Source organism: Filicampus tigris, chromosome 4 (assembly GCF_054856515.1).
Source record: "Filicampus tigris isolate MCC_2025a chromosome 4, RoL_Ftig_1.0, whole genome shotgun sequence".
NCBI lineage: Eukaryota > Metazoa > Chordata > Actinopteri > Syngnathiformes > Syngnathidae > Filicampus > Filicampus tigris.
This window is the reverse complement of record NC_141220.1, coordinates 25,456,227-25,484,149: the sequence shown is the minus strand read 5'-3', so window position 1 is coordinate 25,484,149 and position 27,923 is coordinate 25,456,227. Positions and strand designations below refer to the sequence as shown.

Sequence of the window (27,923 nt, the reverse complement as noted above, 5' to 3'; positions counted from 1 at the left end):
TTTTTTTTTTTTTAGGGGCGTGGGGAGGAAGGGGCACTTGCTTTAACATCACCAGTTTTACTCTACATCAGACTGTTGGGAAACTTGGGCTAATTTCAGATGGAGAACGTAAAAGAAAAAGAAACAGTACTGGTCTGCTTAATGCACACAAAGACCTATGATCCATAATTAGTGAGAAAAGTCAATTCTATCTACCTACAGTATCTATGAATCCATTCAACCATCTGTCAACAGCATTTCAATTCCACTTTTCCTTTGGGGAAAGAAAATGCATTTTTTTTTCCTGGGCCCCTTTCATGACAACAGGGCCATCTCAGTGGTCAAAGACAATATTAAAGAAAGACAACATGACAAGGTTATGTTGTTCCAGATCCATTTATTGATTTGTGATTTGTTGTTACAGCACTGCAGATATTGTGCTGAACCAAACCAAACTTAAGACACTTTACAGGAGTTGCACAGTTGAACTCGATTTGTTGCCTTCAAAATGAGATGATGCTGACTCGAAACATTGTTTCCCAAAACAGGCCAAAAATCATGACTTTAAATGGCTTGATCACCAATAAATACAAGTATAAAACCACGTTGATAATCATTTGCATTATCCAAAAAAAAAAAAAAAAAAAAAAAGTACATAGAAGATACCAAAGGCACACAACTTAATCCATGTTGGCAGTCCAGGATCGCTCCCAAAAAAATAAAATAAAAATCATGGCAACAAGAGTAATGAGCCACAAGGAAAGAAAGAATACTTAAATAACATAATACTAATTTATTCTTATTATTGTAAAAACAATATCCAGTAAGTTTTCCTATGATTCCACTTCTTGCTCACTAACAGATATTATTCCAGTTTCATCGTCTTTGTGTTCTTCCAGCATTTCGGACACGTGCGCTTTGGTAAAAATGTTATTTTTCCTTTATTTTTTATTTGGTTCGTTCAAGGTGGTGGTGGTGGTGAGCTAACAAAAAGAGAGGAAAACTGTGACCAAATTTACCGAAATCAAATTTTCCAGCCTTGCCATAAAAAAAGAAAAAAAAAGTTCTTATATTTTGTAAAATCAAAAACAGAAGCATAATAAAAGAAAAAAATACTAACATAGTATAATCTGATCACTGTAAATCCAGTTAACAACAATAATAAAAATACACAAAAAAAGGCAATAGAATGCAATACAATACGCAATGTGTCTTTGATGATTTTTTTAAAGGTTTTTTTTGGACCAGTACCATGACAACCTTCCTTCACACCAGCAACGTTCAACTTTTCCAGCCACATCATTCCCAAACTTTTTTTTTAGGGACGGCGTCAATCAAATGTCTCCCATTTGCAGTTTTAGAGCTGTATCAACAGCCTCCAGGTGAGGGCGGGGTGGGGGAGTGAACACAACAAAATGAGAGCTTACGTCAACGCAGACATGATTTCATACTCCGGCGGCGGCCACGGGGGGATTCCCGGAGGGTCCTCGGTACTCCCTCGGCCTCGTAAATTATGTCAAAGCTTGCTCACATCTTTGGTTGGAGAACATTCCGTCTACCTTCGAACTTGACTTTCCCTTATCTATTCATTTCAACCTGCCTCACAAGTCCTTTGACAGAAAACAAATCCCGCAAAGCTCCTCTTTTCACTTTCCTCTCTTCCCGCAATTCAACTTCCTCTCAAACAATAGTCGGTTAATTGTGCTCGCTTGACATAGCGCACCAGTGTACACAGCTGGAGGGCCGCACCCCCACCTGTGTCTGGCGGGACCCAACATTTGGCTTAGTCAGCAGTAGGTTTAAAAAAAAAAAAGCACCTGGTAGTTTAGCTTCGGGGGTGGGGACACTTTATCCCCACAGTAAAGTTGCGAAAAAAATTTTAAGTTAAGAAAAAAGTGCCGATAAGCACACCCTTGGTTTAGAAACGTTAACCAGTCTGACAATTACAAAGTCTTTGGAGGGAAAAAAAAACAAACAACAAAACAAAAAAACGGCTCACTTATTAATCATGACCTTAATTAAATAAGCAAAGAAATACGGCGAATAAAAACACAAATGAACCGTGGCGGTGAGTGCACCTCCGGGCCTATAGGGGGCAGCCGCTCAAACCAAGCCAAAGCGCGTCAAGCTAAACACCGCAGGCGAGTGTCAACATACCGACATAAACAAACGCAATTTGGCTTGGCTATGCAGGAAATGACAAACTCATTTTTGGATTATACATAAGAAAAAAAAGGCACTTCCTACATATTCCCCACCAACCGTCGTACGCAATAGGGGTGGGATACAATATCGATACCGCTCCAGCTGGATCCAATGACATTCGAGTTCCCTTTCTGGGCTCCGTTGTTATCAGGACGTTTCGCACCTGCTTCCCACCCTTAGCACACACAGATTCTTATTAACATACAATGCACAGACATAATGGTTATAGTGTCGGTTTGATCAATTAATAACAATTCCATATGTCAGTCCCGCACATAAAGACTTTGGACTCCAGTAACAGCAAACGGCCATCAAGTTTTGCACAACAACAACAACAACAACAACAAAAAAAGCGACACAAATAATAATAAATAAATCAGCAACTTTTTGGAATAAGACCCTGGTTTGTTTCTTTCTTTCTTTTCAATCCTGTCTTCCAAAATAGCGATAATAAAAAAGGAAGTCAAGCTCACAAAAGCCTGTGTGCTCTGTGTGAGTTCTTTAAGGTGCTTTTGTAAACGGACGACCAGATTTTTTTTTTTCTATTTTTGCGGGGGTGGGGTTGGGGTTCTGCGCTTCTTGTCGAGTGTGTAAACGCGGAAACGCAGCGAGGTGGCAAAGTGGACGGGGGAGGGCGGGGGCTGAGAAACACACATGGGTGGCGTTTTGCGTGTGCGCGCGCGTGCGTGCGTGTGTGTGTGTGTGTGTGTCAGATTCGGTTCACAAAAGCCCTGACGGATATTCCACTGGCCTGAGAAGTGCACTTGAGTGGGTACTCAACGGAAGCGTATTGCTGCAACACAGACAAAAATAGTTCTGACGATGTCATCGTTTTCACGTTATGACGATATCGTATCACATTATTTTGAGATAGGTTTCCACGTTGAAACAAGGTAAAGGGCAACGTTAAATGACAGAAAAGGCACGAAGCGAGAGTATCGTTTTCAATATCCAATTCAAATCTAATAAGTATTTTGAAATGGGAGGAGCCATTTTTTTTTTTCCAACATGAAATCACTCTCCCGCAAAAAGCCCACAATGGAGTGCGACCGCTCTAGTTCTCAGCGCCGCATATCAAATGCTGAAATAACACGATAGGCCCCCGTGATAATGTGAAAAGATATTACCACACAATTTCCAAGTTGACTTTCCGTATTTTCACGTAATTACATGATACCGAGCACCAATACGCTTCCGAAGTACACCGATGAGTGGGTGGGTGCGTGTGTGTGTGTGTGTCCGCCGAACAACTCCATCAAGATTTCAGCCCTGTTTGGACAACCTCACAAAGTATGTATCCCGGTAACACACCGATCGTTAATGCCTCGTAAACACGCACCCCAACGCGCACGCACACACAGTTGTGCTTCTTGTACCGTGTGTTAGGTGAGGTTGCTGCTGATGTCCAGGGCTTGCTGGTACACCTGAGTCATGTCCTCCAGGTCCCCCAGCAACGAGAAGCTGCCATTGTCCTGCGGGGAGCCTTTGCTTCTGGGGCCCCGGCCGAATTTGGCGCCCTGGAGCGCGGCGGGCGGCGGCTGGAAGCTGGCGAAGTTGGCCAGGTGCAGCAGGTTCTCGGCCGACACGCACGCTCTGATGTTGGGGCGCAGGTGCGGCGTGGAGGGGTGCCACTCTGCCGACTTGTTGGTGCTGCCGCCGTCCTCCCCGACCATGCTGGACGGCCGACTCTGGCTGCGCGACAGGCCCGAGTCGGCGGCGGACGGGGGCTCGCCGAGGGCCCCCCCGGCCGCCAGGGCCGCTGCCGAGGGCGGACCGCTGTAGGTGGAGTACTTGCCGTTGCGTTTCAAGATGCCCTTCCTTCCCATGGCTCTCTTGGGCGGCGAGGTGGCGAGTAGAGTCATGCTCGCTCCGCCCAGGAGCTCCGAAGACTCGCTGCGCTCGGGGGATGAGTAGTACCCTGATTCCCGCTGTTGGTTGTTCTTCAAGATGCCTTTTTTGGGCAGGCTGGGCACCATCTTAGCCGGCGAGCCTCCCCCAAACGGCGTCTCTTCTTCTTCTCGTTCCGGACCGGAGGCCTCACCGTCGGCTCCCGCCTGCTCAGGCCCGGCCTTCTGGCCCTCGTCCGCACCGGTCAACTGCTGCTCCCCTGCCACCCTGGTCTTCAGGATGCCTTTGGGTCTCTTCAGTCCCGGTTTGTCTTCGCCGCCACCGTCCGTCTGTCCGCCTTCCTCCACGTTTTCCTTCTTGGACTTTTTGGGCCTCTGGCGCAGTAGCGAGGGCAAGGCGGCCGGCTTGGCGGCAGGACCGCGTGGCTCAGTGCGGTTCTGCCAGTCGATGAAGCGGGCCAGCATGGGCGAGCCGTTGCGGTCCCGCTGGGCGTCGCAGTCACACACGGTGTTCTTCCAGCCCCAGTTCACCCACCAGTGATTGGCGATGTCTTCTACGGTGGCTCGGCGCTCGGGGTTTACCATTAGCATCCAACGGATCAAGCCCCGTGCATCTATGAAAAATACAAATAAACACAAAAATGTCTATATTTGAAACATCATTAACCCTAGAACACTAATGTTAAAAGAAGTCAACCCAAACACATTTTTTTTCAAGAATATGTTCCCAGCAGGCCCACTAGTTGAAACACGGCATTTTCATTAATTTTGCGTTTGTGGAATAGAAGTTACGCAGCAAAATGCACTCGTTTTTAGGCATCTCCCGGGGCGGCCATTTTGTCTTCTGTCGACAGAAAATGACATCACAACTGCTCGCGACCACCAATCACGGCTGACCTGTTTTCTGAACATGATTGGTCGTTGTGAGCGGTTGTGATGTCATTTTCTGTCGACAGAAGACAAAATGGCTGCCCCCAGAGATGGCTAAAAACGATGTTGGCAACGTTAGCATTCTAAGCTAAGGTTAAGTACAGTTAAGAATTATTGATTAAAAAACAAAATACATTATTCTTTGCTTGGGGTAAGGTGGATACAGAATAATATCACAGAAATTCATGATAGCAGTCCATACATGATTGTCTGAATTGTCAGGCTTTGTAAAGCACTTTGGGCACCATATGGTGTAAATAAAAACACTATTTAAGTGCACTGCACTCCATTTACCATTTGTATAAGGTGGATAAAAGTATAGGCGTACTTCGTAATGACACTGGAAAAAAAATGGAGTTATGAACAGTTTTTTAAAACTTGCATAGGGTACCAAAATAACTGATCTGATTTTGTCACACTGCGGTTGGGGTACTGACCGCAGTAGTGCAGTATGGTAAAAAGTATAGGTAGGGTCGAGCTACTCTCTGATGACTGAATGACAGAAAATTGTTCCTTCAGTGTGACAACGTGGATGGAATGAAAAGAAAAACTGAAAAAGTGATCGACAGTTTTCTATGAGGAAAGAGCGCCACGGGAAACTACGACACATTGACCACGTCAGTCAGGAAAACCAGACATGCTAGCAAACAAAAACAACGGAAGTGAATGAGAGTCTCGTGCGTTCATTTCTCGGGTGTGGAGACATTTTTTCCCAAGAGGAGGCTGAGGGTAGCACAAAATTGAGTACAGAAGGTTAGCGGAAAGTCTGGAGTAAAATACCACGATGTCGCAAACTAGAGTAAGGCACAACAACAGGGTAAGCTAACGTTAGCATGCAAGTTGAGTCTCCAATAAAAGACGATTTGATACGTATCTCGGTGCACGGGGTGCGATAGCATTCAAGGACGGTTCATTTAAAAGCGGAATGATTCGATTCAGTAGGATTACGATTCGATTCGTACGGAGCGGCTCAGCTCGACGGGATGATTCAATGAGTTCTCATTTTACCCCGGCAAGAGAGCGACGGCAGTAAGAAAATGGAGCGCAGCATAACGAGCACAGGAAGTAGGACCATGCTTTATCGAACCATTCTGAATTTCTTTCTCGATTCTTGTGTGTTTCTGGTGTGTAAATGATGTGATCCCGTCGTACCTGAGGATTGTGTGGGCTCTTTGTACTCGCCGTTGCTAATCTGGCGAATGAGGTTCTTGTGGTCGCCCCCGTCAAATGGCATGGTTCCGTACACCAGCGTGTACAACAGCACCCCCAGTGCCCAGCTGTCCACCTGGAAAGACACCAAACAAGTCCATCCCGTTAGATGCGTATAGTAAGCCACCACCGTTCGCCACAAATTGCCCCAAAGAAAAAAAAACGGGACTAACTGAGGCCTTCCTCCCAAAATATTCACAACTCATTCACAGCCAGACATTTTCAGACCCTCTTTTACCCTAACGTTTGAAAAAAAAAAATTTGAAAAAAAATATAAATAAATTCCTGGGATCGAATGGCTGGACTGTGAAAAGACAAGTAAATTCGTCAATGGCAGTGAATGAAGAGCTGCCACAGATTAAAAAACAAACACACAACTGAGTGATTTTGTGAATAGCGAATAACTGGAGGTTCACTTTCACTCTACCTATGCATGTGGCTGGGCTAAGGAATGTTACATTATGCAACTGTGACTTAGTGGTCTTTTACGTGATTAATGACTCATGGCGTTCAAATAAATGTTGTGGAAAGAACTCAGCTCTGCCTCGCATCAACAGACCCTTGAGTTATGCCTCGGAGATTATGTTGACGTTAATAAGCGCTCGAATGGCTTTTCCGCGCACGCTCGTCGGGGCCGGCGATGCCGCGATGCTTCACCGGCCCGTCTTTCGCAGTTGGAATGACGAACGCGGGCGCTCCGGTGGGAAATGGCTCGTTTCCATCCTGATAAATCCTTTCCTCTGCCTCCTGCTCTGTCAGGCGTAAGCAAGTACTTTCTGACCGCCAACCTAATGCGATGCGGCTTTCTGAGTACGCGGTTACATAAGACTCGGTGTCTGGGGCATGACGAGGTACGGGGGGGAAACGACGTGGGGGTGTAAGGCAGCCGGGGGTGGACGAGACCAGCAGAGACGCTGCCGCTGACCGGCTGCCATTCGTTGATTAGCAAAAGCGTCTGCTTGTGTGACAGTGTTGCATCTGGTCGGTGTTGAGTGAGCGGCGGGATGAGAGAATTGGCGGAATGTTCTTCTCCAAATTACCGACGCAAGGTCCGCAAAGAGGAAATTAGATAAGAGCAGTTAAGAGACTTCCTCCAAGGCCGAGGACTCACACCAAGAATGCGTCGTTCTCTCTTTGCTATTGGTCCGTCTTGCGAGGGCGAATGAGGGCGCGCTCTATTGTTGTGTGCTATTTTTGACAAAGCGTTTGCTGTAATTTGCGGCCTCGGCCCAACCGTGGACGTGTAATTTTCAATTGAGATCGGACAGCGGTGTTTTTTTAGGACTCTCGGGGAAATTATAGTGAATTACGCCTAAGTGCGAAGGTTGGGTTTCAGCACGGTTACTTAAAAGGAAAAACTTTCTCCCGTCTTTTGTTTTTTTGGAAGTGAAAGTAATTTAGTCTATTCCGCGCTTTGGTGCGGCCACTGCCCGGCGCAAAATATTTGTGGCGGGAGGAACGGTTACATTGAATCGTCTTTGTCCCATTTTGACCCTCACTCGAGCGGCAATCTTTCATGGTTCAGTACACTTTGCATGATTAAGACCAGTTGGGGCAATTCTTGGCAATAATAAGTTCTATGCACCTTCTCTAGTTTGTGAAATATGAGTTAGGCAGCAAAATCTCTGGTAACGACCACTCACACGGCTCACCTCTTTTCTGAAGCTGAGCCATGATTGGTTGTTACCTGAGCAACTGGATGTCATTTTCAGTTGACAGCAAGTGACAAAATGGCCGCCCTCTGAGATGGACAAAAACGGCAGGATTTTACTATTTAACTCATATTCCACAAACAAGTGTTTAGACAAGTGGGGCTGCATAGAACATATTCTTGTCAAGAGAAGAATGCCTTCCTCTTTAATAAAAAACAAAAAAAAACAAAAGCGCTCTCTAGCCCTAAATAAAGTAAAACCGCGAAGAAAAAAAAATCACATTTGCCAGGCGACGTGTCATCAACATGTGTGCACACATTGTCATTATGATGATTGCTGACATCAATTTCACATCATTGGGTGCTCTTTGTCCCAAAAATGTGGACAAAGACAAGACGAATGAAACTGAAATGTTCTTAGCGATGCCTTACCGTACTATACTGCGCCGTACTCCTTTTACACTTTTTCGGCACTCCTCAGAGACATTCTCACGAGTGCTCTTTGAGGCTATGCCGCTCATTCCAATCCAATTAGACTGAAGGGAAGGTATAAGCGGCATCTATCGTCCGCTTTCTCACATCAAAGGATATCTCAAGGAGGGAACGCGAAAAAGGCGGTGGAGGGAAGAAGACAGTATTTGGGCTGGACAACTGTGGAGTTGCAAGAGAGATCTCCTTTCGACTGGAGACCGGTGCTAATCCCATCAAAGAACTGCAAATAAGACTTATAACTCCTCTCTGTGCACAGGCCATGGTGATGGCGATGATTACAAAAGGTGTCAACAATGCCGGGAAATCTGCCACTGGATATGTTTACATGGACACATTTATTCGGGTTCAAAACCGGATGATCGGAATAAAAATGCTTCGCGCACCTTTCGGAATATTCCGATCCGATCAAGCCCATTCCGATCGAGATTTTATCACGAGCGAGAGGGGTGGTTTATGTCGTCTGATGATCTGATCGGCGCACATGAAAACGATTATTCTGCAATTTCGGAATAAACCGTCTTTACCGCGCATGACTGTGACATCTGTATACGCGTTTCAGTTATTACCCGGAAGCTAGGAGAAGCAGAGCAAGCTGTTTGATTCAATAAAGTTTGGGGGGTAAAAAAAGCAGAGAAAGCGAGTGCAAGACTGAACTGGGACAATTTCAGCTCCATCACGAAGTGTTACCTCGACGTAACAGCGCAAACGGGAAAAATACGGGAAAAAACGCTAACGTTCAAAGCAGAAATGGACTGACTTGTTTTGTTGACACGGAAGTCGCTACGGCTTCTTCTTCTACTACTATTTCCTGTAATTTGGTCAACCTGCGCATGTCAAAATAATAATGTTTTCCGATCGAAATATGAACACGCAAGTCCTTGATCAAAATTTTTAGTATCCATGAAAACGGTGCATCCGATCACAATTTTAATCCCAACTCCGATCGGATGAAAGAATTTTTGCCCTCGTAAACGTAGCCACCGAGAGCTAAGAGCGAGGATGGTTTTCTCAAATGGAAACTTGCAAACACACTTTATAGCCTTTGCGTCATTGGCGCTCACCTCCGGCCCGCGGTATGGCCTCCCGTTGACGATCTCTGGCGAAGCGTAGAGCGGGCTGCCGCAAAAGGTTTGCAGCAGCTTGTCTTTGTGGTAGAGGTTGGACAGGCCGAAGTCAGCAATCTGCGAATCGAAAGAATGAGAGAACGCTGGCATTTATCCATCGCTCATGAATCAGTTGAAGAGATTTTTTTTTTTTTTTTTTTTTTTCTTAAAGGTTACCTTAATATTACAGTTTTCATCCAGTAGCACATTTTCCAGTTTCAGATCCCTGTGCACCACTCCATTCTGAAAGAAGACACACATATCAATCATTAACAATGCACTAACTCTTCTGAGGTTCGACTTTTCCTGCAAAAAGATCAGAGCTAAACTCTCAGAAAGAAAAGCAACGACGAGGCAATGACGCCTTAATATCACCTAATTCCACTTTCCCGCCACATAAATTGTTTTCCACTTCAAAATGATGCTGTGGGAAAGTGCAAAAAATAAAATAAAAAAATACGCCGCATTGAACGCCTCAGCTGCAACAAGACGCTGACCAAAAAAACAACAGTGGAGGAGGTTCTCCTGTATTTACTTCTCGGCAAAGAGAGGACAGTGAGAGAAATGAAACCGGCAATAGCTTCCAAACGGTTTTGGCTCGACACTTTTGATTGCGTCTTTGGCATTCCTGTTCAGCATCTCTCGGCATTCACATGCAATTTCTGATTTTTATTCGAGGTCTACAAAGGGATGGTTTACCCTAAAGTGAAACCCTGCCATTGTTTGAGGTCTTCATGGTGACATCCGCTGTGGCTTTGTCACAACTCCACTGGCCTGTCATTTCCAGATCGCGCCAATTATATTTTCACCATATACTGAGCCGCCGGGGGGGTGGGGGGGGTGGTAGGGGCTTATGTAACACTCCCTAAGGGGGGCCACATCTGCATGGCACCGCCTGATTGGCTGCATCGACGATGAAATCGTTGCTTGCCGGTTGTGGCGGTGAGTCATGCTGCCCCGCCCAGTTTGAGATGATCTGGTAAAGCTGAGAGATCATTGTTTGTGACGGACTCTCCTATCTGGGGGCCATGACATCATCCTTATCTCCATCTGAGGAGCAGGGAAGCCCATCTAAACGAGCCCAGCCAATCTGGTGGGAATTCCCGAGGTGCGGACAACGAGTTTAGACACGGGCGCGGCCGAAGCCGAATCCCCGGGGGAGATCGCGGCCGGTTTTATCGGGGTATCCTGGAACACCCGCCACCGGTGTGTCAGACGAGGACAGCACTGACGCGGGGGCCTCCCCTGTTGTGTTGTAATCAAGAGCGTATAAGCCTGAATTAAACTGGCCTGTGTTCCGTCTTCGCTCGGAAACAGATGACGCTCTTGCAGCGGTGCGCCGAGAAAAGCATACGGTGTAAAAGGCTTGCAGATTAACTATGGTGTGGGGGTGCATGGTGAATGTTACAAAGTGGACCCGGTGTGCGGATTCTCACCTTATGGCAATGGTGCACAGCGGAGACTATCTGCCTAAAGAAGTGTCGCGTCTCCCGCTCGCTCAGGCGCCGCCGTTCGCTGATGTAGTCGTACAGCTCGCCCTTGCTGGCGTACTCCATGACGATCACGATCTTGTCTTTGTTCTCAAACACTGAGGGGGGGGGGGGCAATCAGAAGACACGGTCACAGCGCGTCCCCCCGTATATATTAGGAACAGATGAGATGCGAGGGCTCCATTGTAGACATGTCGAGAGGACGAATACGCCTTTTAGATGGGAATAGCACACTTCTCCCATTGCAACATCTAAAACCCCACCTCGAGCGTTTGACCCGACAGAGCAGGGAGGGACTGTTAACTCAATCAAGAGAGCTCCTCGGGGACGGCGGGTCGGAGACCCGCCAAAGGGGTTCTCAAACAGACGCTCTGCTGCTGTGTCAAGCGATGCCCTTGACACATCACACATCAACATCATGTCACCACATTTCTCAACGCACTCCCACATTCCCCAACGGGCACGCGGAGACGTTCATCTGATAGTCTCGTATGAACGATTGGACAATACTGCGGTGCAACAACGCAGGGTAGGGGTTGCTAAGTAAGTCACGCAGCACGGGACTCGGTTTTCATTCGACAGTGATGTTGTTAACAGTCCGCCATTGGTTATTTATCCCTTTGCACATTTAATTTTCTGCGTCTTTCTCAAGACAAGGTTCACACCTTTTACAAAATCAAATGAAAAAACATTTTCCAGCTTTTCATGTGCCTGGCAGCTGAGTTTAACTCATCCATTGTAATCAAAACATTCAGTGCCAAGGTCGTGTTATGTCGTTTGATACGTTTTTATTCAATGGTCCGAGGTGTCGGCCACTTTACATTGCAAGCATTTGAGGAGAGGTAATGAGCCAAAGCGCTTTGCAGGCGGTAGCGGTGCAACATTTTCGATTTGAAGTCCACCCTGTTTGCCAACTGTTTACAGTGGGGGTAGGGCGACTTCACTGTCGTGGTTCCACAGCACGGTCAACAGACCTTTAGTCTGACAATCTGAAGCATGCAGTACACTCGACAAGGGAACATATACAGTTGAGATGGACGATGTTTTTTTCAGGGCCGATACCGATTATTAGTAGTCAAGGAAGCTGATAACCGATATTTGGAGCCGATATTCATTTTCAGTAAAAAGGAAAATATTGGCGTTTTATTGAACAATTTTTCAGATTTGCATAGTGATGATTTTTTAAAAAGTATTATTAAAAATGTTTACCAATACGCGTCTTTGTAGTAAAATTCTAACAAAAAGAGAACTCCCAGGGTCATCGGCCTATCTCCAAAAGTTAAATGAAAAGTATTTTTCTCCTGATTTTGGGCAAAGCGGCTACATTTCTTAAAAATGTACCTATGTTCTATTGCTGGTTACTAGAGAAAGGAAATAGGTAGACTCAAATGTTGTTTCAAGTGAAATAAGAGAATCACTCTAAAAGCAGTGTCATGGTTTTGCCATTTGGCGTATCACTTCAACTTGGTGACATCACTCATTAAGACGACGAAAGTGGAAGACAGACAAGATGGCAACAACATGTCTGCTCCATATTCCGGGGCTTGATTTTTTTTTTTTTTTTCCCACACAGCGGGGTCACAACGGGTGAGGGGCTCGGCTTTCCCGCACCCTTGAGTGAGCACCTTCATAGCCTGTCACATTCCCCCCCCCCTCCTCTTCTCCTTCCCGGGTTCTTTTTAAAGATATAATCCTCTGCAAAAACACACACTTGCCGAGTGATGGTAATGCTCCCTGATTGACTGTCTGGACGCTGAGGAAGCCACAGACGGGATGCGGGGGGGTTTGGGGGTGAGCAGATCGGGCCTTTCTGATTGGCGGACGGAGCCGTGACCCGGTCTGACACGCACCGTGACCTGACCTGGTGGAGTTGCTCTTCATGTGCACATTCTCGCCCCTGGTTTACCTTTGACCTCCATTGCTGGACTGATTACACGTCTTACATAATTTGGGATTGTGATCTGGAGTACGCACGGGACAGAAAAACGATTTACTTTATTTTGACAATCGTGCGGGATTTTAGAAACTTTAAGCTTCTTATCAATTCTTTGTTTTTGTAGTTGCTGCCTCTTGAAGCAATGGAGCCATAAAGCATTTCACTATTAGCAGACTGAACTAGGTGCTGCCTAAACAGGCTCCCACGGATAAAAAAAAGACAACTTCACCCTTTGTTTTGTTTGCTGAGCGATGCTTTCAGTCTTCAATGGTTACGATATGAATTCGATTTCATTGCGGAAAGTCATTTATTATACTATGAAAAGGAGGAGTAAGTTGATAAATTTGTCAGACTTAAGATACTTTTCAACCCGAGCTTGTTCTCAGTGTCGCTACAACCACATTTCCACAACTAGCCTTTTAGTTGCATGTAGCAATTTGTGCATTTACAACACTAGGGGCTTTGAGTGGTTGTTTTACAAAGTGGAGGGTGGGGTTGGGGGGCACTGAGGAACAAGAGAATCCTCTGTTAAAAGTGCCACACAGCATGCTGATGGATGCAGAATGTGAGTGTGGAAAAAAGTGCGGTGAAACGTCGCGCACTCGGCTGGTTCGGCGTTGCTTTACGCAAGACATCGTGCCGGAGCAATAGAAAAAAGGGTGGCGGCGGGTACACTCATTTTTCGGGGGCCTCGTTTATGTGTGTACAGCGAGGGCACAAAACGTGCCTGCTGTGCTGCAGCTTCCTGGTGCAGTCGGCTGACTTCAGGGAGTTTATAAAGCAGCTGCACTTCAGCCCTTCAGCCTGCTGGCACGCTCCCACGGTAAACGCCGCCGTTTGTTGTATGCGCTCTCCAGATAACAACGTGCGGACTTTGAAAGGCAACAAAAGGACAGTGGTTCGACCAGTTTGGCGCCTGGCACACAAGCGGCTGCCAGCCATTGTGCCGGGGGCGGCTGTCAAGAACGGCCGGGTTGACACGGGCATGAAGAATTGCCGAGGGGCCACAAATCAAGCCAAAGTGCACCGCGTTGCCGCGCCTTGTGACTTTTAACGGACGGCGCCCAGGCTCAGGAGTGCATTATTGAGGGATGATTGACTGTGAGCAATACGTGGAAAGATTTCAATGGGAATTGTTCAGCCTTTTACGCTCGGCGTTAATTGCAATCTCTAAGGTTCCGATTCACACCATGCAGGCCTGGCAGTCTGAGGCCATGTCAGGTATTTTTAGCCACGAATATTATTCGATGCATTTTGGCCTCTTGAATTTTTTTTTTTTTTTTTATCTCATGGTAAATGTCATTCAGGGTGGAGGCGTTCAGTAACCTCTTTTACACTGTTACACTCTGTTAAAGGAGAAGTCAACCCAAACACGCTTTTAGAACATTCCTAGAAAATCACAATACCAACATTTTCTTTTTTCAAAGGGGGAGTCAACCCAAACATTTTTTTTCAAGAATATGTTCTATGCAGGCCACCTAGTTGATACAAGGCATTCTGATAAATATTGCATTTGTGGAACATGAGAAATCGGCCCGTTTTAAACTAGCTCAGGGGGCAGCCATTTTGTCACTTCCGTCGACTGAAGATGACATCGAAGTTAATCAGGGCTCAGATAATGACCAATCATGGCTCAGCTTCATTAAACAGGTGATTTGTCGTTATCTGAACCCAAATGTGCCAAAATGGCCGCCCCTGAGATGGCTAAAAGTGCTTTGGCTAAAAGCCGTTTTGCTGCTTAATTTATATTCCACAAACGCAAAAAAATGCCGTATTACAACTAGTGGGCCTGCATAGAACATAGTCTTGAAATAAAACAAATTTTTGGCTTGACTTCCATCCCCGATCAGTTAAACAAGCGACATAAACGACATCTCTCTTCGGAATAAAATCTTGATCGCAAATTCGCTTGATCTGGTCAGAATACTCCGAATGGGGCGTGAACAGAACATGAAGAATTTTTATTCTGATCAGCCGTTTAATACGAATAAATATGTCCATGCAAACGTAGCCACTGTAAAAGCGCCTTCAATTTCAAATGTCAGCATTTGCGTGAATAAGCTTTGCTTTTCCACTACATAAAGAAACGGAGGGGTCGTAACGTGCTTCCGATTTCTTATAAAGACAGAAATGTTATGTTAAAACGCCAACGTACGCCAGGGGCGGAGCCAAAACGTGGCTAATGGGTGGGCCTGAATATTTCTCTCATCTGAATAATATGAAGTTAACATCTTCCTTCGACAACTACAATTAGACCATTCTTAATATTCAATCAAATGAAAAACACAACAAAACACAAATTCAAAAATAATTTAATAATGATTTACTAAAAATGTAAAAGTATTTATTTTTTCATGAATCTCACTGGGTGGGCAGTCTGTCAATGTGGGTGGGCCGGTGCACACCCGGGCCCACCCGTGGCTCCGCCCCTGACGTGCGCACATTTTTTTTTTTTTTGTCATAGTGAGGAGAAAAAAAAAGTGTTTTTACAAATACCCGTGGACTTAGCATGACCTGTCTTAAAGGTTTCGATATTTAAAGAGTCGCTTCCTGTGGTAGATGGATGCTGACATCGCTCGAGGGAAGACTTAAGGTCTTTCCTCGCTCTCTCTCAGCATTATCGGTGGACAGCAGTCAGACAGTGTGCATGCCTGGGTGACGGAGGTCAATCCTACACACACACACACACACATTACTCACATATAGGCAGACACACACGCACACACACATACGGGGTACACGTGCAAATTTCACAAGTGCGGTCTGGTTCCCAGCTGCAGTTGTCTTTTAAGTGTCAGCAGATGTCTGGCCCGGAGATCAAGACCGAGGATGAGACCTCTCAGATGTGGGAGAGGCAATCCCTCGGAACGCGCGCACGTGCGCGCACACGCACACACACGTGCGCGCACGAAGGCCCATCTAAAGCCAACCAACTTTTCCGAGGCGCAGGGAGAGAAGAACGTCTAAGGTCTTTTCTTTTTTATGACTTCTGCATGTCATGACATGACAATCCTACGAGCGTGTACGTTTGTATTTATGTGCGTGACAATTTGTCGCGCACATCATATGCTCACCTTCGTATATAGAGATGATGTGCGGGTGGCGGAGTGATGACATGATCTCAATCTCACGGCGGATGTGAACCATGTCCTGCTCGTCCTTGATCTTCTCCTTCCGAATAGACTTGATCGCCACCTGTGAAGAAGGGAAGGCCCTTTATCAGCCAAACGGCCAAAAATAGAATCGCGACGGGAAAACACTCCAAGATTCCATATATTTAAAGCGGAAGTTAACCCAAACATATTTTTTTTCAAGAATATGCTGTATGTGAGCCAGCTAGTTGAAAAAAGGCATTCTAGTTACTATTGCGTTTTTGGAATATGAGGAATCCACCCGTTTATAGATAGCTCAGGGGGCGGCCCATTTTGCCACTTCCGTCGACTGAAGATGACATCGAAGTTACTCAGGGCTCAGATGACGACCGATCATGGCTCAGCTTCAGAAAACAGGTGAGCGGTGATTGGTCGTTACCTGAGCTCCGAGCAACTGCGATGTCATTTTCACTCGACAGAATTGACAAAATGGCCGTCCCGAGATGGCCAAAAGCGAGTGCATGTTGCTGCTTCACTCATATTCCACAAACACAATATTAATTAGAATGCTATGTTTCAACTGGTGGGCTTGCGTAGAACATATTCTTGAAAAAAAAATTGGGGGTTGACTTCCCTTTAAGGTCCAGATTGATCATTTGCATATAGGCCAAAGAAGAACCCATTAAATGTTGGTGCAGAAGGTATTTTTACTTTTTACCAACCACTTAACTGTAGTGGAGTGCGGAAAAAAAGTTTGCCCTCCGGTGGCATTTTGCACCTTATTTGCCGCTATCGCCACCTAGAGGAGTGGAGTCTCACCGCATTCCCAAGCACATCATCAGCTGTCGTGTCATTTGACGTGAGGGCGTTGCGCCTGCTTGCAGTTTTGCTTTTCGGTGGGTCTAGGGTCTAAGTGAGGCGCAAAGTGCACATTTTGCCTCGCAGACTGCCATGCGAAAAGGCTTATTTCCAGCCATCAACCCAGAATGTACCCTTGCATCGCCCACAAAATCTCCTGGGAAAGGCACCAACTCAGCCACAACCCGAATGAAGGCGAGCGCTATAGAAAAAACACTATAGAAAAAAATCAACGGCATTTACACACACATACTCACCAGAGTTCAAATATTGAATTAATGCAATGATGCAATGCCAGCAGAGTTTACAAATGGGAAAAGACAACACTGCATCGCTGTACGACAACAAAATGTTCAATGCATAATCTTATCAGTGAACTTTACGCCGGCTCGTGTGAGGTAATCACTGTTCTGTTCTGTGACGGTGATTAATGGAAGACATTTGATGCCCTGATTTCGCGGCCCACTCCGCGAGTGGTCCTTTGACCCTATCAGCTGCCTCCGCCGACCCAGACGAACGATGAGTCAGAAGTAGAGGCGTCATTCACACGGCGTCATTTACTCTCCTTTCAAGTGTGGAGCGAATTGAAGGCGCTGGCGTGCGGGGGCCTATAATGGAAGCTTGCTTTGTGCTCTTCAGGTGCTCCCTTCCCCCGGCCTATATTTAACCAGGTATTACTCAGTGTCGCCCTTGAGAGATGAGAGGGGAGGGAGATTGGCAAAAGTTTTTTTTTTCCATAACTGTCTACCTGCGAGCAGCCGAAAAAGAGAAAAAGAGGGCGACCCAAAAGCACTGGCCGGGTTTTCCTCACCTGTCAGAGTCCTTGAAAGGGCAGTAAGTCACCAAACTTATTTTTAGTCATTCCATTTTGGGAAAGAAAAAAAATAAGCCTTGGCCTCTTTTTTTGAAAAAGCTTGGCGTGCCGGGATCTTTTTTTTTTTTTCAAAGGAGGAATCTGGGAAAAGGAGGATTGAGTGAGCGATGGCTCCTCGGCTTGCCAACGGGGAGGTCAAGCTGTCGTGGCAACGCTACCGTGGGGCGCGTTCCAGTCCTCAGGCCTATATGCAAAAGCCTTAAATGAGAGGCTACCCCAAATAAACCGATAAAATATACAGCGGTGCACATGTCATTGTAATTGCAGCCTAAACATTCTTGCATGAAGTCCCGGCGTTCCTTTGATGAAGCCGCTACAGAGTCCCTTCATTTGTTAGTTTAAACTTTTGTCCTCTGCTATCTCAGCACGAGCCTTCTGTGGAGCCCTGCTTTATATTCCATGCGGCCCTAACCGCAGGCAGTAGCCGGTGCCAAGCTAATTACCGTGTACATCAATAAAAATAACCCGAAACCGGAATGGTTCTCTTCCAGGGCATGCCTTGATGACATAGAATTGAAAGAAATTATACTACAATAAACAAGATGGAGCCCCAGGGGTCCAGGCGCTATGTTCACAATTAGCAAAAATTGTTTGTCTTTCTTCTCGTTCGATTTACGAGCCTTTTGTCTCCGAAACCGCCGCGCTGCGGAAGGTGAGTCATCCCCCTGCTTTTATTAAATCAGGAATTCACTAATTTAGGAAATACCTGAGTAACGACCTATAAAGTTCGCATGCAAAGCAAAGTTAGCATTTTTTCGCGGAGCAATCCATCTTGCGCCGTAATGATGCTAACGCGGCGCCGCAATGCTAACCCGTTGAAAGAGCACGCAGGCCCACAAAAGGGCCTTGAGAGCACGCCAGGTATCTGTTGTGTATCTCCTCATGTTCTCCCGCCCTGACCCCGACGTGGATCATTAAACAGGACCGCAGACCATCCACTTGCCAGCTGGCTAACGCGGCTACGCTTGTCCTCAAGTGGAACCCTATTACTGTCACTCACAGTCAACAGGCGCGACCCCACGGCCCACCACGGCCCCCGCCAGGTATGGGGCCGACCCCCCGTCTGGTTTGTAACAAGGCCGTTTGAAGTGAAAGTCGGCGCTTCGCTCCACTGGAGCCTGACAACTTCTTGCTCTCTCTCAGACCATTAAAACAGATGAAAGATTCATCGTGAGCTCGCCCATCCCCGTGTTTGCTAAAAGTCCCCGGCGTCTCTTATGTATTGTATTGGGAGAGGGGGAGGAAGAGGCCCGTCATTCTTACGGAGAAATGCATTCCCAAAACGAGCCAAAGATCGTAATACCTCATCAACGGGGCTGCATAGAGCGCAGGAATGTCGGCCGTTTCCCTTTCCCGTACCTCTCCATTGTTGAGCCATGATGTAATGTGATGCTTTAAGATTGTATTAATATAATGTTGTTATGCTCAGGAGAGAGGCTCTCCTTGAGGCGGTCACCCTCTTAGCCCCCGTTTTTCAGTCATGTTTATGTGCCGATCGACTTTTGTGGTCTTGTTTGGGTGCATACCGCACTGATTTCCAGGCCACCAGGATTGCTAGCGGTTTTACACCAGTGACAGTCTGCTTACATTGGGAACAAGTGGGGGCACCAGACCGGTAGAAGGAGCAGGGAATGGAATTTGGCACTACTTTGTAATGTTCATGACTGCCACCTAAAGGACTGGAGTGCAACAGTATCCCTGATGGCTGTATTCCAATTCAGGGGCTGCATCCTTCTGCGGTTGCGCTGGAAGGCTAGTCATGTCGTAACAACTCAATGTGTGCATCTTTACGCACATTCAAACCACGAATACGTAACTTCCTTATCTCCTTATCATATTTATTTGACCTCATGTTATTGTTCTATCTTTATTTTCACATGTTTTGGGACTTACTGGGCTAACCTCGGGTATCGTATTTCGTGCCATATTGTGTGGACATTTGTGTTGATATAACAAAAAAAAAAAGTCCTTGGGTCTTTGTATCTTGTCCGCAGTCAATCGCGGGGGTGATTGGGAAGGCGGAGCGGGAACTGATCCCACGCCGGAAAGTCAGCCATGTGAAAGACTACGCGACCAACATCCAACTCCCAAGTATGTACAACTTCGGGGACCTTCCAACCTTTAAGTTCAAATATGGTGCTAATGCCACGCCAGCCGGATCTTATGAAAGGGTGTAACCCCTAAATCAGGAGGCTAAAGATTTGATTGCGGCCTTGGCAGAGGTCGGCGCTCTGTCACTTCAGTTCCCCGCTGTGACTGTTCCGTTCATTTGTCACTCTCTATCACTGCGACCTTTCCAACTAAGTCATCATGATGGCAGATGTCATAGTAACGAACACACACCCGTCTCGCCACTCCATAAAAACATGAAACAAAATCCATAAGCGTGCGTAAACACATGGCCGTGTCAATACGATCGCCGCCGCCGCCCCCCCCCCTCCCGTGATTAATCGCGCTTGCCTCAGATTGCCACTCTCAACATATGGCTACGGAGATTAAAGCGGACAATCGCTCAGTTACGCTTTCGCTGACGTGACGACTGCCCCGTGTGTCATCATTCTTGCTAAAGTCTCAGCGGGCCTTTCCACACGCTTCCCATATATCTGCTTTGCTTTCTCGGCTTTTGCGGGGAGGACGTGGACGTGGACGTGCACGCAAAGTGCATTGTGTAACGTCCTTAGCACTGCTTCAGCTGCATCTGCCATGCGGCCACAAGAGCTTCGCCCGAACTCATGGGGCACATTGATGGTCGTCTGTTGCAAAGATTAAAGCGGGGTGATTAATTGTTATAAGACAATGGAAAAAAGATATTTTATTCAGGGCATCTGCAAGTTTAATGAAGCCAAATTTGAGACTTTATAGCATTTGGTGGGGCAAATAAGTCTTCTGTTATGTAGTTTCTCAGAAACAGCAACAAATGTTCCTGGGTCAATTTGACACGGGACATGTTTAGATCATTCACTGCCAGACATTTTCAGAGACTCTTTTACCCTAACGTTTGAAAAAAAAATTGAAAAAAAATGTAAATAAATTCCTGGGATTGAATGGCTGGACTGTGAAAAGACAAGTAAATTCGTCAATGGCAGTGAATGAGTTGATACTCAAAAAGTGTCAGGAACTAAAAATCCCAATAACTATTGTCTATGTCATATTATTAATTCAACTTGCAATAAGGTGGAATTACAATTACAAAGTGGGTTGTACAGTGGGTATAAAAAGTCTACACACCCCTGTTCAAATGGCAGCTTTTTGTGATATAAAAACAATGAGACCATAATTAATCATTTTAAAACTTTTTACGCTCTTATCTGACCTATAATCTGAAAAACTCAAATGAAGAAAATGAATTTTTTTTTTTTTTTGCTTGCAAAAGCAGGAGCCAAAAATTTTTGTGCTAACTGATTGGAATTTGAAACCGTTCCTAATTCTCTTCACCACATTCTCAGATTTGAAATTATGTTCTCGAGCTGCAAAAGACTCAAGACACACACAGAAATGACGCTTGCCACGTAAGTCTGAAAAAAAGAGGATAAATTGAATGTAAAATCATTTAAATTAGAGTCATTTGCTTGTCGGGGATACCGGTACTCATTTCCCTGCGGTGCTGACATGATTTTGCATGACTTGATAAAAAGTCATTTATACAGCCCGGGAGTGTAGCTTTCTAGTAAGTAATCATACCCAGACTCTCTTTTAGCCAAGCATGAGCTCATTCACTATCTGCATAAGATACCACAAGTATACGTTGCGCAATTTAATGAGCAAAACATGTCACACTGACAGTGAAGCTGCAGCAACGTCAATAACAAAACAAACTCAACCACGGAGAGAAGGCCGGAGGCGATGTAATATTGGAGGGGTGACGGTGGTGTTGAGGGAGCGGCATGGGGGACACGCTGGTGACCTATATTTAGTTCCCCCTCAGTATTTTCAGCCCATGGAAAGTTCCTCATGTCCTGCCAGGTTGGCCATGCGGGGTCAAATTTTGCCACACATGGAAATAATCGGACGTACGGGTCTGTTGGGATATCATACATCTCAAGCGTGATGATGCTGTCGTCAAGGGCGGGCAATGTGTTTTGCATAAACAAAAATCTAGGGGGCGGGGGGTACTTTACCTTTCCTCTGTTAGACATCAGTTTAAAGTCACAGTCAAATTGTACTGTGCTTTTTTTTTCAATATACATCTTTTGCATTTTTCCTCTTTTGTATATGGTGCAGGTGAACCTGATGCAATGGCCGGGGGAAGGAGATGGGGGCGTGGTTATTGGTGCCAGAGACGCAGTAGCCTGGTTTGCAGTCTGACATCTGGTGGTGGGGCCCCTGCGTGGACTGAGGCGTGTGTGCAGTTGGCCCCACGGGCCCTTTGGTGTAGGAGCCTTTGGGGCGGGGGGGATTCAGAGCAGCGAGGGGCTGCGTAAATGCAGATGATAGACATAGCCAGAAGTGGCAAAAGTGTTCATACGCTGTACTTAAAAATCAAGATACGTTTGTTCAAAAAAAAAAAGATGGGTAAAAGTAGGCATACCGATTCAACTCCTGTGATTAAATAAACGTTTAAAACATACTGTACATACTGACATGCACATAAGTGCAAAAGTTGTAACTTTCAGCTTGTCCCGTAAGGGGTCGCCACAGCAGCCATGTAAAATGTTTCACTGTCTATTATATAAAATACCCGTCTTGATGCTTAGGCACAACAGGAAAAAAACTTCTGTGCAGCAGATTATTCTTGTTGCCAACAACATCAAACAATTCCCTTAAATAAGGCCACGGATGGGGAATATCTTGCCTCTCCCAATATGTTACCACTGCCTTGCATGCTTCCTGGTTAATGTTCCACCATGTTGCTTCTGTCCCTGTTTCACTGCCATACAGCAACCCAAGAAAACAATCAATCCAGATCTCAACCACTGTTGACTTCAGCCCTCTCTCATTTCGTAAGGAGTACAAAGTACAGATGTCTCTTTTTCAATGTAGGCAGTAAAAGTCTAAAGTGGTCAGAACAATAAACAGGTACAGAGACCATTACCAGTACTTTCGGTTCGTCGTTTCCCACTACTGCACATTAAAAGGGAAAACGACATGCATGCGTGTCTGTACTGCATGAACATATGTAACGTGCATGTGTAATGCGTTACCTCTCTGCCGGAGTGGCGTTCAATGGCCTTCTTCACTTTGCCGTACGTGCCTCTCCCCAGCGTCTCCAGCAGCTCGTAGCGATGCTTCAAGTTGTGCTTGTGGTGGTGTTTCTTCACGCCGGGGTTCCTCCTGTCGCCATCGCCGCCCGCCGGGGTCTCCTCGGGTGAGCGTCCGGCGGGCAGCGGTGGGGTACGGGGTTCGCCTCCACAGCTTTGGCCTCTGGGGGGCTCGGAGCGGCTCGCCCCCCGGCGGGGCGCCAAGTACGCGGTCTCCATCTCACTTGTCTAACGCGCGTGTTCTTATAAGTCACCCGCTAGCTAGCAATAAGAAATTAATATACAGTAATACTTATAGGCCTAATAATAGTTATAAATAAAATAAATTACAAGGAATAACGAACAAGCTACTTGTCATATTCGTCCACGTGGAAGCAAACATTTCCAGATTGTCTTAAAAAAAACGATCATGTTAACGACCTAATCATCTACTTAGAATACAAAAGCCTACAAAAAATACGTTTATCTCATTAAAAATGGGTATTAATTGTGTAATAATAACCTATTATAATATTAGTTCAGCCGATCATTCGACTTAATGATAATATATAGTGTATAATGCGCCTCTAATAATAAATATATCACATGGGCTACTCCTTAATCGACTAGTAAGGTCTGTCCGTGTGTCATTTGGGGCTCGCTCGCATCTTCTGTGTTCCTGAACGCTGCCAACATCACTGACTCACATCGACAAGGCGAGAAAGCTGCGACGAAACCGGCGTTTTGGATGAAGATGACCCTCATGTTTGCCCGCTGCTCATTCATCCGGACTCAGCTGCGTGTCGCCGTGCGCCTGCGGGCTCCGTGCCGCGGTCGACCCGGGTTGAGGTGTGCGGTGCTCAGACGCGATCGGAAGCGGAGACGCTGTGGATACTGCCATGGTCGTTTTGCTGCTGGCTGGCTCCCTCCCTTCCTTCCTCGTCTTTTTCTCTCTCGCGTGTCTGGCTTGTTTCTGGTCCTTTTCTCTTGCTTTTTTCCTCTTTACTCAACGTAGAGGAAGGAAGGATCCGAGGCCGGTGGGCGGAGATTGCGCAGTCATCATCTTCCTTTGGTGTCTTCCTCCTCCTTTGTGAGGCTCTCTCTCTCTCTCTCTCTCTCTCTCTCTCTCTCTCTCTCTCTCTCTCTTTCTCTCTCTCTCTCTTTCTCTCTCTCTCTCTCTCTCTCTCTCTCGAAACCGCTGCAGCTGATGAACAGAGGGCGTAGCTGGCGACACCCCCCCCCCCCGCCCCGCAGACCCCCTCTTCCTCTTTTCCTCAACAATAATCTATCTGCTCGCAAAGACTTCGTGCGCTAACAAAATGTACAGCACAGGTACCGCGCTGAAAACACTGAAAGAATCAGGGATGTGCGGTTAGGGTAGGCGAGTGAGGCAGTGCCGCCCCCTGTTGTCCCATCCTCTGCATGTGAAGCATTAAAAAAAGAAAAGAAAAACAACAACTTATGGTTAGTAGTAGTTGAATACATTAAATTATGATCCGTAGTCGTTCTATGCTACGTGCTTACAACGCTTCTCTTTTTCAGTTCAATGATGAATGATTTCGTCATAAAAGTAGCGAAATGTGCGCATTTCGTGTTCAAAGGCACGGGCAGGAAGTGAAAAACGGCGATCGTTACAAGATCGAATGCTTTATTTATTTATTTATTTCAAAGAGAGATTGACCCCCCCATACCCCCCAAAGAACAACAACAATTGACCTTAAATATTATTTTGTTTTTCTTGCTATCACATTGTTGACTAGTGTGGAATTGATTGAAGCATAATGAAAAGCTTTTAAAACTATTTTTCAAAAATTCAATGTTGACCTTATTTGAAACATATGCCTCAATGAATATCAAAACTGACATGTACGCAAATCCTCTATTTTGGGTTCATATTTTTACATCCGACTCCAGAAGAATAGTGTCTCACCAGTCATGAACCTCACCACACATCACTGTGAAAGATTCAACAGTTGGGGTTGTGCATTCAAACGTTTGGGAAGCATAAATTTAAGTTCACCAGAAAGGTTGTAGTGTATTTTAGGTCGATCTCGAAATTTCACCCAAAAAGCCGAACATCCCTATCCTTGTGTGTGTGTAGAGTATTACAGTATACTCACCAGACACTTCATTCGGCTCACCAGCACAATGTGGCCGGATCCACAGCTGTATGACTTCCAACTAGAATGACTTCAAAGTTTGTCTGAAAAAACCCCCCAAAAAAACCTTCATGATGTCATCATAAAAACTTGATGATGACCGCATAGGCTGCTGTAAGTGGCAATCTAATATTCTCAATTGTTAAAGGGAATGTCAATGTTCTATGCAGGTCCACAAGTTGAAATACGGTATTCTGATTAATATTGCGTTTGTGGAATATAAATGAAGCAGCAAAATGCACCCACTTATCGCCATCTCAGGGGGCGGCCATTTTGTTACGTCTGTCGACTGAAGATGACATCTAGTTGTTCAGGGCTCAAATAACAACCAATCACAGCTCCCCTGTTTTCTGAAGCTGAGCCATGATTGGCTGTATCTAAGCCCTGAGCAACTTCAATGTCATCTTCAGTCGACAGAAGTGATAAAATGGCCGGCCCCTGAGCTAGCTAAAAGCGGGGGCAAAGCAATATTAATCAGAATGCCGTGTTTAGACTCGTGGGCTTGCATAGAACATATTCTGGGAAAAAAAATATGTTTGGGTTGACTTCCCATTTAAACATAAAACTAAAATGAAGTAAAACTACTCACACTGTACAGACAGCTAACAGGCAAGTAGTGGAGAGGGAACAAAAAGGGTGACACTGTAACTAGGGGCCTTTTTTTTCCCTTCCAGATATTGCTGGAATTAGTCTTATTATTGAATTGAACAGCCCATCGCTTTCCTACGTTTCAGTTAGCGCTCCATTTCCGGTTGTAAGGTTTTCATATCCTGTTCCTTCTTTGCCATCACTGGTTGCCTTCTCCAGTTGCATCGTAAACACTTAAGGAATTAATCCTTTCATCAAAGGTGGGCAAAGCGGGCCACATACAGGCACCTCAGTTTTTCATCTGCCCTACTAAGCATTTACATTACTAAAAGTTCTGTAATATTTGTTACATTAATTCAGCCTCTTTTATTTCTCAAATATTGCTTAACACGCCTGCCTCACTTTCGGCTCAAGCAGTGCAAAGCCAACAGTTAGTGTCTTCACAAACCGTGCTGCCCCTAAATACAAAACAGTTCCAGAAAACTCAACAGATTAGTACTTTTTGTGGACTGCAATTGAACAAACAAAAGCTACTCGGTGACAATTGAGTATGTATGAGATGTCATTCTATTTTAAGGATGTAGCTGATCTTGCTGATTGTACACAAACTTTCCATTACATAACTTCACATAACACACAATACTGCACGTTGGGTAATGGTAGACCACTCACAAAGTAAATGAAATAAGGAGTTTATCTGCTTTCACAGTGAGTGTTCAGGGTGTGTGTGTGGGGGGAGAACCCAACATTTAATGGTTTCCTCCTGAATCCACACCACACTCATTGATGAGGTTTTTTGGGGTTGTTTAAGTGACCACGTTACTGTTTGTGTAATCCTGTTTACAGATAAAGTGACGGAAGGACCAATGGTTGGAAAAAAAAACAATCTTCGGAGGATAGGAAACTCAGCCTGCCTTTGTTGTTTTGGAAATTACTACAACTTCGAGCTGTTTTGGATGGCTCGACCTGACGTCTCCTTAGACAGGCGTTCTGTTTTGAGGGTTAACACCGACCTCTTGTGGTTATGTTAATGTTTTACAGAGATCAGATATGGTACAGGTATAGTAATTATTATGACGAAAGATGGTTATATCATTATGGTATATGAAATACAGTTGCATGTATGCGTGTGTCATAACTACAATACAAAACATCAACCATTAACCTTATATTGTTAACGGACATAATTTACATTGAAAAACATGCTTACTTTCTACATTTTCTAATTTATTATAGCCGTTTGTAATTCAGTACAGGACTTCATTTATAAATGTATATTAGCATTCCTGGTGGCATTGTTAGCACGTCTGCCTCACAGTTCTGAAGCTTCTGCTTCGAATTTGGGATCCGGCCTTTCTGTGTAGAGTTTGCATATTCTACCCGTGCTTGCGTGGGTTTTCTCTGGCTTCCTCCAATATTCCAAATACATGCATGTCAGATGCATTGAAATCTCTAAATTGTTCATTGGTGTGAATTTACGGATGTTAGAAGTTAACCACCGAACAATAAACTTGGAATGTAATAGAGAGGGGAAATGAAGATATTTACAGAACGTTACTGTCACCTGGTGGCGTTTTACAGGTAGCGCTGTAAATTATGGAAATAATAACGCCATGATGTGACCTTGCTTAGAACATCCCTAAAAGTCCATTTTCGGTTCTATGGTTATCATCAGACATTTGCTTTTTGAGGCATATGGTTCCATTATTAATACAGACACCAAATACAGTTACACCTGAGGCCACAAAAGGTGTAAAGAAACTTCAAGTAGTGGCAAACTAACAGGCAAATTAACAGCTGTACAGAAAAATAAATGTATAGAATAAAAATATAGATATAGAATGAAGAGCCTCAAATTTATGGAGTATTAGGGCCACACAGAAATCAGATTCATCTTGGAAAATATATAACTCTATTTTGACAATATCATTTTTCATTTCGAAAATATATTAGTTTAATCTAATAAAATTATGATTTAAAAATATACAACTTTGATTTGATAAAACAAGTTTTATATTGAAAAATGTTCCTTGTTAAATTACAACACAACAAAATTACATTTACAACCTTAAAAAACATACATTTTGTCTTGAAAATCTGCAACTTGATTCTTGTGAAATCACAACTTTCATCTAGAAAAGAGACAACTTCAATGAAGTATACATTTTAGATTGAAAATATATATATATATATTTTTCTTGTAAGATTACAACATCAATACCGAAAAATCACAAATAATCATAACAATTTTCCATCCGGAAACTTAATCCACTTAATTCTCGTAGAATTACAACTTTTTGTCATGAAAATATTGCTTTAAAAAAAAAAAAAAC

At 45.0% G+C, this 27,923-nt stretch overlaps 1 protein-coding gene across 1 annotated transcript; it reads right to left on the bottom strand.

The window, feature by feature from the left end:
• Positions 1-356: 356 nt before the first annotated feature.
• nuak1b (NUAK family, SNF1-like kinase, 1b) lies at positions 357-25,267 on the bottom strand. The gene is made up of 8 exons (XM_086027325.1): positions 24,964-25,267; positions 22,808-24,261; positions 15,917-16,037; positions 10,853-11,004; positions 9,594-9,659; positions 9,375-9,494; positions 6,114-6,246; positions 357-4,645 (listed from the first exon to the last, which is right to left on the bottom strand). The coding sequence occupies exons 2-8, from the start codon at positions 23,081-23,083 to the stop codon at positions 3,567-3,569; spliced, it is 1,947 nt and encodes a 648-aa protein (XP_085883451.1). The 5' UTR covers positions 23,084-24,261; positions 24,964-25,267; the 3' UTR covers positions 357-3,566.
• Between the last annotated feature and the right edge of the window lie 2,656 nt (positions 25,268-27,923).

Coding starts and splice junctions, on each gene's coding strand:
- nuak1b (XM_086027325.1), bottom strand. CDS start 23,083: ATGGAGACCGCGTACTTGGCGCCCCGCCGGGGGGCGAGCCGCTCCGAG. Junction 9,660..10,852: donor CTGTGCACCATTGCCATAAG/GTGAGAATCCGC, acceptor GTCTTCTTTCAG/AATGGAGTGGTGCACAGGGA. Junction 9,495..9,593: donor ATGAAAACTGTAATATTAAG/GTAACCTTTAAG, acceptor TTCGATTCGCAG/ATTGCTGACTTCGGCCTGTC.